This window comes from Pelodiscus sinensis, chromosome 8, assembly GCF_049634645.1.
Source record: "Pelodiscus sinensis isolate JC-2024 chromosome 8, ASM4963464v1, whole genome shotgun sequence".
NCBI lineage: Eukaryota > Metazoa > Chordata > Testudines > Trionychidae > Pelodiscus > Pelodiscus sinensis.
In genome coordinates, this window is record NC_134718.1 from 4,838,932 (window position 1) to 4,853,411 (window position 14,480).

The following is a 14,480-nucleotide window of genomic DNA, read 5'->3' on the forward strand; positions in this document are numbered from 1 at the left end:
CGGTCCTTATCACCATACTCTCAAGAGCAGGGGTGAATCTATGAACTACAGCTTTACAGAAATAACGCCATGTGCGTCTTTAGACTAATAAGAACGCGCCTGTAACCCGGATTTATTTTATTATTCAAATTGCTAGTTGATTCCTTTTCCATATATTTTAATATTCTTTTTTCTCAGCATGAACATCCTTTCATACCCCCAAGGGTCTCATAGTGGTGGTCAGTCACCACATGTCTGATCAAGCACAAAAGAAAGAAAGGTGTTTTTTATCGAGAGCTGGGCAATACAGGCATTACAATGGGACACAGTATTTGAGACAGCACCACAGCTTATTCGCCCTCAACCCTTGCGTCAGCCTGAGAAATAGGAGGCCAAAAAGGGCAGCCATGAAAGCTCTCGTCGGGTAATACAGCGATCTTGCTGAAGCCCTTTGAAGTAGAGGCAACATCATGATTCTTAGCAGAATTAGCCCTCTAACCTACATGGCCAGACCTGGAGTCCCCATTAGCCTCAGGTGTCGCACCTGGTTCTTTGCACTAATCTGACCTCTCCTGAGACGCATGAACAGTCCTCTGGAGAGCACAGTCATTACGTTTCAAGGTCCTAATCCCAACCAGGGACTAGCAATTTCAATTAAGAGAGATCTGTCTCTATCTCCCAATGACTCATAAACCACAATATTTTCTATTCGTCACAGGGAAATTGATAATAATCTAATAATCGAAAGACACCATATAAAATGAGAGCAGCTGTTTGAAGGAAACCACCATGTCAATACACAGATGAAGACACGACAGTACAGTGTATAGTATGCATAGGAAGGAAAAGCACTGGTAGCTTACAGATAACGGAGCTTACAGAAAGGAAAAGAAGCTTCAAAGCTGCTATTTAAACCGGTGAACCTGGGAATTTACTGGAGTTTAGGGGGGCGTGTTTCCTTTCTTCATGAACAGAAAAGTCCATCTTGATAGCCTGGCAGGTGCTGGTGACGCGACCCTGGAGGAAGATTGAAAAGCAGGTTTTTTTCCCCTCTCTCCTTCCCCCCCACCCTGACCTTGCAGCTTCCCTGGTGCCTTTTCACTCTATGAACCGCTGACTCGGGGTCCATTGAAAAGCAGTTTAAAAGATTCAGCTTTTTGAAAGTAAAAGTCAGACACATCCACACAGTGAGGCAGGTGCTGTTCAAGAGCGGCGCTCTGAGGCACTTGGCTTAGAAAGGTGCAAATATCATGAGACTCGCTGGGGACTCTTGTACATGTCAAAGCAGGCATGCCCGCATGCAGCTCGGAGTCAGCGCGACTTCCCGCTGGCCCAGGGCTGTACGCAGAGTTCCGCATTCCTCCTTTGAAACGTACAAGAGCCCCTTTTAGGACTCTTGTACATTTCAAAGGAGGAATGTGGAAGGGCCTATCAACTAGTCGAGCAGTCGATGGAAATTCCATCAACTACTCGACTAATTAACCACAATTTAACGTCCTTACTCAGCACAATTCAAGTGCAAAGGCTCCAGGAGAACATTCGGTACCATTAATAAGGTCGAACATGTATGAAGCAGAGACTTGAAAGGGGGTGAGGAAGAGAAAGAAACGTAGGAAATATCGACCAGGAGAGGCTACCAATAGGGCAGCATAAAAACAATTCTCTTGGTTCTTTTTGACTTGATGTTCATTAACACGCCGATGACCCTTTTGGCAGTAACAAGGATGGTCACGTTCCCGCCCAATTCAACTCGGTTACGTTCAGCATTTTGGGCTAAATAGTTCTCATTTCCTAGCCTTAGCTCTTGTGTAATCATGCTGTGCTCTGTTAAACAGGGGATGCATTGCACTCGAGGGTTAGCCATGTATAAAATCTACACAGTTACTAGGTATGCTTCAGGGATATTATTTAAAAATATTTAAAAGCCATGGCTTCTTAGTCATAGTAACTACAATTACCATGCACAAAATGGACTGAGGAATTTCTCAATATGCAAGAGAGCGGCAAAGAACATGGTCTTGAACAATTTATTTGGTCTTTCGAAGTTACTGCCAACTTCTCTTCCGGCAAAGCATGAAAGCACGTTCACCTTTTGATAACGAAGTGCTGATACATGGCAATGCATCTAAGCGGTGTTTATGAAGTTGCAACAGTCGCGCTAATCAAATATCACTAATTACAGACACGGCAGACTAGTTACAATGGATTTAATCTGCACCCACTTATGCCAGTCTTGAATCTGGCACTTGATATTTGGTCTTTAAGGACCAAAATCGCCACATGCTATTATTTGCAACAAAAGCTTAAACACAAATAAAAACAGCCGCGCAGATGACCCATCTCGCTACATTTCAAATACAGCTTTCATTGACCATCTACCATCGACATGTTTTGTTAGTCTATAAAAGTGCTACCAGACCATTTGTTGTTTGTGTTTATTGACACTAGTGTTTAGGCAGCAAACCATGAAAGGTGGCCTACCCTAGACCTCCAGAGATCGCAGAGAAGATAGGGCGATCTTACAGGTAAAATGCTGGCTGTATTCAAGGGATAGGGGTTCAGGGTCTCCGTCCATAAAATGGAAGCTGTGACACCTTCCCTCCCTCCCTCATCATTTGTCTGTCTTCTCTATTTAGACTGCAAGCTCTCTGGAGCAGGGACTGTCTCCAGCTGCATGTATGCATGGCAAAATGGCACCCCGATCATTGGTTGAAGCCTCTAAATGCTGTTGCAATATGTAATTAAATAATGGCAAGAGGCCACCCCATAACAAACGTCCTGGGAAAACGGGAGTGGCAGGTGAATATGAACATCAGTTATTGATGGGCGTTAATGAGAAAATGAGTAATACGTTACCCAGGACTGTAGTGATGCTTTGTTCAATATTGGTACCTCTGGAGTATTCCTGAGGCAGTAAGGGCTGGCTACATGGATTCTAGACCAGCACTGTGAAAATCATGACTGAATTTCCACTGGCTGCTTAAAAGCAATGCTAACAAGAAAGGCAGCTCTGAAGATCACAGGGGGAGCTAAAAGCGGGCAGAGAAAAATGAACGCCATGCAAAGAGCACTTTGAAGCTATGGCCGCATGAGAAATATTTACTGAAAGTCTGATAACAGGCGCAAGAGAACAGAGTCCAAATCAAATTCTTTGAAGCTATTAAAGCAAAAGCAGTGCTGCTGGAAAGGCTGCCAACAGCCCCTGGCCTCTTCCAGCAGGTAGCAAAAATATTTCTCACCATTCCTCGCATTACTGAGCATCAGCCTGATAAGCTAATTGCTTGCTTTTCACCTGAAAGAACCCAGGAAGAAGGGTCAGCAAATGCATCTTAAGAGGGACACAATAAAATCCAGTGAGACTATAATATCAACAGAGACTGGGATCAGAACAGGCAGGATTTGACCAAAGAATTGAATTTGGCAAGGAAAAGTCAAAAGGGACAAGTGAAAACCAAGGGGCGGAATGCAAAATATTCCTGGACAAAACCACAACGTGGCAAGAATCCATTTCCCCTGCCAAGAGCTCAGATTGAGAAAGAAATGCAAAAGCACAGCAATGTAAGATAGCTCTCTGGGGCCATAACCACGGGAGCTGCATTAGTGTGGAAAGGAAGACAGTGCTGGACTAGCCAGGTCATTTATCTAGAGCCCTGTAGTGCCTCTCTTAATTGCATTGCAAAGGTGCATGAGGGTTTCGACGGGCACAAATAAATAGAGAAGGAGAATACACATCACTCCTACTGCACTCTTAAATGTATTTAAACCCAGCCATCATCCCACAGAGACCGGTTCCCAGGAAATAGAATTGAAAGGAGCTCCTGGATCACTGAGTTCAAAGCCCTATTAGTTCAAGCAACCCCATTCATAAACACCTCAAGCACCATCTTAAAACTATTTAGACTGTTGCTTGCTCCCATTACTGCTATTAAAGTCTGTTCCAATCTCTCAAGCATCTGACAGTTAGATCCCTTCTTCCAACTTCCAGCATTAGTGTATTCAGCTGGCAGCTTATACCCATTTGTTCTTGTGCCAACATTGTCCTTTAGCTTAAACAGTTCTCCCTTCTTGGCATTTGCCCCACAATGTATTTACAGACAGAAATCAAATCTCCTCTGTACCTTCATTTTGTTAGGGCACAGAATCATAGACCAGGAAGGGACCTTGAAAGGTCATTGAGTCCAGTCCCCTGCCCTCACAGCCGGACCAAGCACCATCTAGACCATCCCTGACAGGTGTCTGTCTAACCTGCTCTTCAATATCTCCAGGGATGGAGATTCCACAACCTCCCTGGGCAATTGATTCCAGTGTTTAATCACCCTGACAAGAAGTTTTCCCTAATGTCCAACCTAAACCTCCCTTGCTGAAATTTAAGCCCATTGCTTCTCGTTCTATCCTCTGAGGCCAAGGAGAACAATTCCCCCCCCAACACCCTTTTAGATACCTGAAAACTGCTCTCATGTCCCCTCTCAGTCTTCTCTTTTCCTAACTAAACAAGTCCAATTCTTTCAGCCTTCCCTCATGTTTTCTAGACCTTTACTCATTTTTGTTGCTTTTTTCTGGACCTTCTCCAGTTTCTCCACATCTTTCCTGAAATGTGCTGCCCAGAACTGGACACAATGCTCCAACTGAGGGCTAATCAGTGCAGAGCAGAGCGGAAGAATGACTCCTCGGGTCTTGCTCATCACACTCCTGTTAATTCAGTCCAGAATCATGGTTGCTTTTTTTGTAACAGACTCACGCTGTTGACTCATATTTAGCTCGTGGTCCACTCTGACCCCTAGATCCCTTTCTGCAGCACTCCTTCCTAGGCAGTCGCTTCCTATTCTGTGTGTGTGAAATGGATGGTTTATTAGAAACTGCCCCCCCCCCGCACCCTCCATTTTACTGGCAAACAGTTTGCTCTACAGATCACTGACACAACAAACATGGAGCCCGACCATGCTCTTTGCAAAGTCACTTTTCGGAACAGAGCTACACTTTAAACTGCAGCTCTATCCCAGGCTACACGGCCATGTAATCAAGGTGACATGAAGAACTGTAACACCGGCTACACCTAGGACAGAAAGACGCACCCATCTCGTCAAGTACAGGTAGGAAAAAGGCTCAGGTTAGGAACACAAAGGCCAAACCAGATGAATGAGCTCTTCCAATCTGGCATCGGGTGCTTTTAGCAGTGTACCTCTAGGGTAGAAATGGCCAGTCGCTCTCATTTCTCCCAGTTATCACCATCTTGTGCTTAACTTGCATTTGGGCGTAAGATCAGTGAACCGGGTGTGAAACTAAGGGTATGCCTACCCACTGCAGCTTTTAGCGATGAGGCTGTGTCAACACAGCCCTGCTGCGAACAGTCAGCATGTGTGAACGCTGTTTGTCCGCACTTTGGTGGGCCAGTTACTTCCATCCGAACAAGGGGGTTTCGCTCTGTCGGCACCAGAGTGCTCCTGCCGACAAAGCAGTGTTCGTACTTTGGCTCGTCAGCTTCTCCCCGGGGCTGGCTTGAGGACAGGGAGGGCTTCATTGGCCATCTCCCAGCTTCTCCCCACAACCCCGGGGAGAAGCTACCAGCCACCTCCTAAGGACCCCTCCTCTGAGCCCCCACACACCTCCCAACTCCCTACCCTGACTCTCCACCCCCTGCTCTGACTCCTGCACCCACCTACCCTTGCTCAGAGCCCCTCTTCAACCCCCGATCCTGACACCTGCATTCCTCCCCCCCAAAACTCAGCCCTAAAGGAGCCGAGCAATGCCAGGTAAATCTTGTATTTAAATAAGGTACGATATTGAGTGAGTAATCAACTACATTTCCTGCTTGTCTGCTCTGACTGCAATTTTAAAAATGACGATAATTATTAAATTATGAAATACGACAGTGCTGGAAAGTCTGCTGCATTGTGATTTTCAGTGCCTGTCTGTGTGTACTGCTGTACTCTTTTCACAGCTGGAAAACAGTTCCAGCTTCTTTGGTTCTTACACAGTGAGACCCAATACCCAGCTCTGGAGAAGTTAGCACAGGGACAGGTTGACCTTGCTAACTGAAAGCTGAGTGAAGGACCCTGCACCCTCGTCTAGGAGCAGACGAGTTACGTTTGACGGGGAGGTAACAGATGCCAACGGGGTGAGTTACGGCGCAGGAGTCAGGACGAGGAAGTGCCTCTCACAGCTGATCCAACTCACAGTGCAGCCCCCCAAAGCCGTTCACTGCCCATTCCTTATGAGAGCCCTCCCCATCCACCCACACTTCTCTGGTCACGGCTACCTGACCAGCTCCGACGCTGTACTGATCTTGACTGCAGTCGCTTCTAGACTGAGAGTTGTAAGCCTCTATATCTGTAATCCAGTCATGCCAAACAACCCCCCTTCTTAGCCATACATCAGTCACAGCTGTCCACGCCAGCTCCTCCTAATTCCACCCGTCACCGCGGCACAACTAGCCAGTCACTTCCAAGTGAACCCCCTCACCAAGATACACCCCCTGGATCTCCCCTCTGACTGTGAACCCTTTCCACCCCCAATTCTTCTGACCAGACTTCCTGCTCAGAACAAGACATCAGACCACACTAGGCAGGAGGCACAGTCCCTAAACAGCAATGACACCCTCTAATCAAGTTCTCTTTCCTCCCAAAGGTTTAAGGAGTCTAGACCAGGAAATACCCTCTTCTACACTTTGCTACAGTCAGACAAGTATCACCATTATACCAGACAGATCCATTTTATGATCCCCATTTCAGTATTGCCTTATTCTTAGAACCTGCTTTTCATATGGAGCTGCAAATACAAAATGCTTAGTTTGTATTCCTTGCCAATCCCAAGAGGAAACTTTGCATGCATCTCCACAGCAGTAATAGCACAGATAAACGGCCCTTTAGTTTGAATTCAACATGAAGAGGATCCTTTCCCAATACTATTTTGGCTCAGTCCCTGGTAAAGGTGACCTGAAGAAATAAGCAGGACAATTAGACTTGTGCCCTATTTTATTCTGCTTGCTTACTCCTTTTAAAAATATCAAGTGACAAGTCTCATCTTTCCTGGTTTTGCTAAAGAGGGTTTTGCTCAGTTCGCATTTTGTTTATTTCTCAGCTCTTAGCTGAAATGGGTGAATGTGGAGGATCTTTAACAAAGGCATCTTCCTTCTCGCTTGTTTCTCAGGCACTTGGGAATTTTTATTTGTTGTTTTGCTTACCATTGATTTTACTTTACAGAGTTTTAAGAAACTTGAATACAAATGACTTTCCCTCTCCACTAAACAGATTTTACATCGCTGATGTCACAATCCTTGCTGGTATCCAGTGCTTTGTGTACACCAAGAATCTGAGGGAATTCTTCCACTGGCTTCGCTCTGGCATGGTAGCACAGACTGGCCACAGGTGTTTTTGCCACTCTCGCACTAGACAAACTCAGAAAAGGGCTAGAGGAAACAGTGGTGAAAACAACAGGAAACTAACATTAGCACTTGCTGGACAGCCGGTATGGCAACAGTGGGAGAATTCCCTAAAATTCTCCGTGTACATAAATCCCATCTAAAGACTATTGGGGGGAAAAAAAAAACCAAAACACATGGGATTTTTGGAAAAACAACCTTTCAGACCTTTGTGCACCATAGCGATTTAGTCACACAAGTGAAACGACCCCAGATCCCCTCCTTCCAAGCCCCCACTTTGGAAATCTCGTTAATTCAAGCATTAGGTGTTGAAATTTTAAATAAAAGCATTTCAGATTTTACTTACAGAAGTCCAAAGCCCTCTTGTTAGTTAGCTCACTAAAAGGGATGAATACTGTCACACTGTCTGAGCTAAATCAGTTTTAAGCACCATATTTTGTAAAAGAAAGCATATTCGACATATATTTTACAGAATGTGTTAATCTCACTCAGATACATATTTATGACTGAGATAGACACATCTCTGAAATATAAAGGACCGATCAGATACCAGTGTGGTTATTTTATTTGGTCCCCGAGAACTTTTAAAGCATGAAGTATAGCAAACAATAGCTGAAAGTGATCCAGTGACTGTTGATTTCAAACTATTATGGGGACTCGCAAACATTTCTGATGGTCAAAACTCCTGACATTATCATGTCATACAATTTACAGCTAAATCTACTGTGATTATAAGCAAAATTTGAATTGGATAAAAGGAAATACAGTATTTCAATGCTACTTCTATGTATACATACACACTGTACTTGTGTGAATGAGTCATCTTGGAAAGGACACAATGGCATACAACGTATATTGAAGCTTCAGCAAAACCACATGATCATTAATCTTCTCCATGGGATTTTGCATAAATCTGACAATTTCTGCTTCCACCAGCAACGCTTATTTACTAGACCCCGGACTGGATTTACAGCTACCCCCCAACAAGTGTCTATGCATCACAACACACCATGTTGTCCTAATTGTCTAGCAGACTCTGAATTTTTGCTATTTCACATTGGGTTTTCCAGCAACCCACTGTAGCTTTTCCCCCCCTCCCTCTCTCTCTCTTTAAAACCATCGGTAAAGTTTAACAGCTCGGGACAGCATCTATACTGCACAAGCCACACAAAGCAAATGACAACGTTTGAAGGTTCTTGCCAAATGAAATCAGGTCAGTGTGTGTCTCACACACACAGCGATGCAAAGAATGTTCAGAAATAGAACAAAGACCCTTTGTTATTGTGCCACAGGGTTTTGTAAATCTCCTCCTTTATCTTGTGCTGAACTCTTCACTCAGCATTAGAACATGGATCTAGTAGAAAAGGAACACGACTTAAAATAGATTCTGCCAGCATTCTGGGAGCTTGCGCTTTTTCACACTCGCTCATTCAGAGCTCTATTTTAGAAAGATCTTCTCAATGTTAAAAAAAACACCCCACATTTTAAAAATATGGATCAAAGGACTAATATGGTTTCAGCGTATTTCAGCATTAACATATGAAAGTTAAAAGGCAGCGTGCTCTCTCTCTCAGAAAGGATTAATGCCGTCAGGAGAGAACGCTAGCACAAATTGGAGAGGATTTTAAAACCACCCGAGTTCATTATTAGACTGGAACAAGGTAGCACACAGAAAGGGATTGTTGGCACAGCTCGCTAATGAGGAGCCTCGTCAGCAGGCCATCTTGATAGACATATGCAACCCCTACAGTGAACCATAAACCAAGGTATTCTGCTGACACGGCATTCTCCTACCTGTAGCTTCATTTTCCAGCACGAATGCATGTGTGTATCCTTCATGTGGCTTCCCCTTCTTGCATGTCTCCTGTTATCCAGACTAAAGAGACCGAGCTGTGCAGACACAGCTGCTGACTGCCCTACATTTGCCTGCAGATGAAGAGAAAGAGTTGGTACTGCACTTGTCCAGGCTTGTATAAGCCCCCTAAGTAGAATACTCCTATAGCTCAAACTGGACGAACTACTTCCTCCAGCTGATTCCCAGGACAGAGCTTGTGAATAAATAATGAAAGAGAACTCCCATGAACATGCTTCATTCCTTCCAGCAGCTGATTTCCACCTCCTCCTCCAAAACCAGCAGTTCGTGGTGTAAGAATCTTTAGCAATCCGTGTGAGGTGAATCATACAAAATCTCCCAGAGTCCATGAAATGAAAGTAACTAACATAGAGGAAAGAATGCACCAAAGGAGCAAGGCTGTTTGTTTTAAAATGGGGTTTTCAGATGTCCAGCTCCGCAAAGATACCGACAGAAGAGATCCTGTTTAGCACTGAGCCATACATGCAGGTGATACAGTCCTAGTAAAAGTGTACAGTGGTTCTGCAGCTGATGTGGCTTCCACAAGTAAATACAAAACCAAGATCTCAGCACGGATGACGGAGGTAAATGACATGGGTTAGGAAAACACAGCCCCTGGGCTGCATCTGGCCCACCACATATTTGAATCCCGCCCACCGCAGTCTAGAAGGACCCTCAGGCTGTCTCCCCGCCTGTCGCTGTGCCAAATGCTGCTCAAAGTGTCCAGCTGCTTTGATGAGAAAAGAGGAATGAGGAAACGTATTCTCTGGCCGGCATGTTAACTGGTCATTTTTAAAGCTGGGACAGATTGTTTAGAAGAATTTGGGGGAGGAGGAAGAGCTGCCCGGCCCTCTCCCTGACAATGATGACCACCCAATCACGTTTACATGTGTCTCCTCTGGGCACAAGGTTCAGATGTCTTGGCCTAACTTTGAGAGCTACACAACACAGTACCGCTTGTTTCAGAAAGGTGGAAACGCAACGGAATGTGACGCTGTAAGGCTCCTCTTCACGAGCACGTTTAGCACGGCGGCATGTGCAACAGTATCTACTGTTATCTGCACTATTGCAAATCTGCTGCTGCCAATGACGTTGCTCTTGGTTGTCAGTTATGCTACAAACAATTTGGTCTCTCATTAAGCCATCTGTTCGCTGTTCAAAGTCACACGACTTAGCTTCACCAAGCAGGTCTGTACACAAGAGTCCACGTTCTCACCTGGCAAGTCGTTTCTCGTGCAGGAAAGGTGATTGTAGCACGATGATTTATCTTGGCGACAGTACCTAGGTGCCACAATTATGAATCAGGGCTTTACTGTACTAGGTACTGTACAAACAGAACAAAAAGATGGCCCAGGCCACAAAGAGCTATCCATCGAATACGACAGAGCACGGGAAACCAGTATGAAAGTATCTGGCTGTGCAATAAGCAGCAGACGCTGCCTACCTGCTGTCCACTTTTGAAGGCCTCCCAGCATGGTACATTTTTGTCTGGATCACGGAAGCCTTGGAATTTTGCAATGACTTGTGCTAGGCCATGTCGTGCTTCGACGGGAATAGCACCCGAGGGGCTCTGCACCTGCCATATGTAGCAGCGTGGGAGGATTTCGCTCGCTCCAGTTTCTCTTCATGACCCCATGCTTCCAGGAAGGTCTGAAACTGCAGCAGCACCTGCATTCCACCCCCAGCTCTCTCCCAAGTTCGCTCCTCAACGGAAGGGATCCAGTTCTGGTCAAAGAGTTTATATAAAATTGGATTGCCTCTCCTGATGGGTCACTCTGCTTTCAGAAAAATGGCAAGTATCACAAGACTCACAAAAACCTCTGTGAAAAGATGCAAACATTTGCAAACACAACTGTGGGAACTACATGCAAATTAGATGTGCGGTTGCATGCACTTTTTTGCATAAAACCCTAGAGTTCTTCACTTTTAAAAATCTGGCCCTGTTTTTTCCTCCACCCCTCTCTTGCTATTCCTATTTTACTAACAGGAACACCAAAGCCAAGGAGCTGCCCCGGCGCAGCTGTGCTGTTGTAACTCTCGAGTACAGCTACTTTAACCTGAAGGAAGAGCTCTCTCACCAGCTAGATTAATGCACCCCTGAGAAATGATAGCAGCTATGGCAGGAGGAGAAACATTGGCGCTTAGATCGGTGTAACTTTGGTTGTTCCAGGATCAGGGGATGGGTTTATCACACTCCTGAGCAACACAAATTACACCAAATGAGTGACAGTACAGACACTGCCTTAGGTTATGTCACAGCTACAGGGTGGATTGATGCTGCGAACAATCCATTGGGGGTTGATTTAGCGGGTCTAGTGAAGACCTACTAAATCAACTACCAATCACTCATTCCCTTGATGACGCTGGTGCTCCACTGGAACAAGATGAGTAAAGGGAGTCGATGGGAGAGTTTCTTCTGTTGACCAAGCATGATGCAGACCCTGTGGTAAGTAGTTTGACCTACATCTGAGTAGAGTTAGTAGTGTAACTCAAATTGCGTAGCTCAGATCGACCTGTCCCCATAGTGTAGACCTGTCCTTAGACGCTAGAGGGAAAAGATCTGGGACCAACAAGAGCTGTTTAATCTAAGTCAAAGAGTGCCCCATTGATCCATTCTTTCCCAAAGGTATGCCACTTTCTTCCACATTATATATAGTGCAAAAGGAGTTTATATAGTACAGGGTGTCCCCCCATAAGTCGCGTTGGTATACATCTATTTTGCACTAAAGCTGTTGATGCTTGTAGGAACTGATGCGTTATAAGTCCTCCCATTCCCCTCTCTGAAGTCTCTCTCTCTCTCTCACTCTCTCTCTCTCACACACACACACACACACACACACACACACACACACACGGAATGCATCTTGGACTTCAAGTGAGAACTGCCTGTATATATGTTTGGGGATGCTACTATAGCAAGGGCCATTTCAGTAGGGGGTTACTGCCCAAAATGCATTTAGATTATTTTCAAGATATTGCAATATCTGAAATGTGGTGTTCAATGTTTTCTAAGAAACAAGGCAACTTACACACCTTCTACATACCATAATTCTGCCCCCAGTTATTCCTGTGCAACTCCCTTCTCTTCAACTTGGCCCTGCAACTGGAAATTTATTAACAGGTCTCTTGATAATGCTTGAGCAAGAATCAAATCCAGCTCCTTCTCCCAGAAGTGTTTTGGCTTCGCAGAGCTAACAGAAGTGACAAGAACTATACAAACTTGTTTGCTAGAATGCAGAGCTGAGAATTAATGCACAGGGGGAAAGATCTGTTGATTAAGGTGCTATTTTATATTGTTTCCTTAGATCTTTATTGGGAAAGCTGTTATCTCGCTTTGGATACATCAGTATTTCAGGTCAAAGTCGGGGTGGGGGTGTCTATTTTTCCTTCTGAATGTACACGTCTATTCGTAAGTTTCGTGCACCTGCATTTAATTGACCCTGAAGCAAGAGAAACAAAGGGTCCTATTACTAGTCCTCGATCTAGTATTACTGGGCTTCTGCCTGCCCAAGGATGATAGCATCTGGCCCATTATGTACTAGAACTGGCATGCAACTCTTCCATGCAAGACACATCAGAACACATTGATGCAAGCATGGGAGTAATTAAACGTTGGTCATAGGGCAGATCAACTAAAAACATGACTAATGAGAGTTTACAGTATATTTTCCCCCCATAGAAAGGAACCGCTAAGAAGATTTCATGAGTAATGCAAGCAATATTTTTTCAAAGAGAGGCCCATTTATGTCTGAAGGATTCCTTTAAAACGGTGGTCAGATGCACCTAGAGAGGAAATAAAGAAAAAGCAACCCCAAAATTTTGGGACCACTGCTTTAAATTACCCCAGGGTTTCCAAGTCTCAATATTTTGCCTTTTCCTTAAAACCCCAGTACCTGAGCCAAATGATTAACTTAAGAATCTCGACTTTCTTAAAAGAAAGAAAGTTTATGGCTCTCATAGTTGCAGAGTTTCAGGAAATCCAACCCCAGCCCTTGGAAACATAAATGCTAGTGTGTTTAAAACCAGAAATTAAATACAGAGAACCCCAAAGTTATCACTTTAAAAAGATCTCGAGATTTTAAGTCCATCTCGTGATTTCTGAGGGCATGCTTCATGGTTTCGAAATGCTTGGGGAGTGGCAGTCCTATTAATTCCTTTGGCCTGAAAATAAAACGTGTTTTATTTTCTTAAATGAAAAGAGGATGTAGTTAGTCTTCACAACACCAATTAACTGATCTCATGGTTTTGTACTTCATTTAAAAATTAACAGCCGCTCTATAGCATCACCGTGGGCCCGACAGCGTTGCCACTGTAAACGGAAAAATTCAGCAGAGACATCAGGTTGGCAAAACAACCCTTCATAGCAAAACTGGCTTCCATCCATGAGCAGTTATTAGAGGAGACTTAAAATAACAACATGTGCAGCATTAATGTAGGGGCCAGGCTGAACCATTTTTGTTAAGTACCTGTGCTACTGTCCGGCCAGTTCATTTTACAGTCAAATCCTGTACAGCCTCTCACTTTTAAATAACTGCAGTCTCCTGGGGGAATTCTTTGCTAGGCCATCTGCTCATTACACAGAAATCATGCTTTCAGACCTTATGAAAAATTCTGTGCTGCCAATCATAACCCTCTGATGTCTATGCTAAACACTGTAACACAACCTGAAACAGGCAGCATGAGGAGGTGAATGACTACCCGACTGGTAAAACATTTTTAAATAATGGTTGTAAAATGGGTCACTTCTCTGAACCTTGGCTAATCTAATGGACTCAAGTAATGCAACAATTTGTGCTCTTCATTCGTCACAGGTTAAGAAATTGCAGGTGTAAGCGTCACAATTAAAGAGCAACAGGATTAGCGTGCTCTCATCAGGGGACACGCTAGACCTCATTTGCCTGGAAGTGCTGTGATCTCATTTCTAACGAGGTTTGTCATTTCAAAAGAAATTCTGGCCCTTTCATTATTAGATATTGACAAAATGCAGAGGATACCAAGCTGGGAGGGGTTGCAACTGCTTTGGAGGACAGGGTCATAATTCAAAATGATCTGGACAAACTGGAGAAATGGTCTGCAGTAAATAGGACGAAGTTTAATAAGGACAAATGGAAAGTGCTCCACTTAGGAAGGAAAAATCAGTTTCACACACAGAATGGGAAGCGGCTGTTTAGGGAGGAGTCCGGCAGAAAGAGATCTAGGGGGTCAGAGTGGACCACAAGCTAAATAGGAATCAACAGTGTGACACTTGGGGAAAAAAAGCAACCATGATTC

The 14,480-nt window shown here is 44.4% G+C and overlaps 1 protein-coding gene across 3 annotated transcripts in view; it reads right to left on the minus strand.

The window, feature by feature from the left end:
* Positions 1-14,480, minus strand: part of LOC102463015 (E3 ubiquitin-protein ligase MARCHF8) — a 160,117-nt gene that overhangs the window by 93,290 nt on the left and 52,347 nt on the right. The window contains exon 1 of one of the 3 annotated variants that reach the window (XM_075935714.1): positions 9,152-9,863. The exons of the other annotated variants lie outside the window; for them this stretch is intronic. Coding sequence (XP_075791829.1) covers positions 9,152-9,559 — 408 coding nt within the window. The 5' untranslated portion in view covers positions 9,560-9,863. Of the gene's footprint in view, positions 1-9,151; positions 9,864-14,480 lie in introns of those variants that run through there. 3 annotated transcript variants of the gene reach the window in all.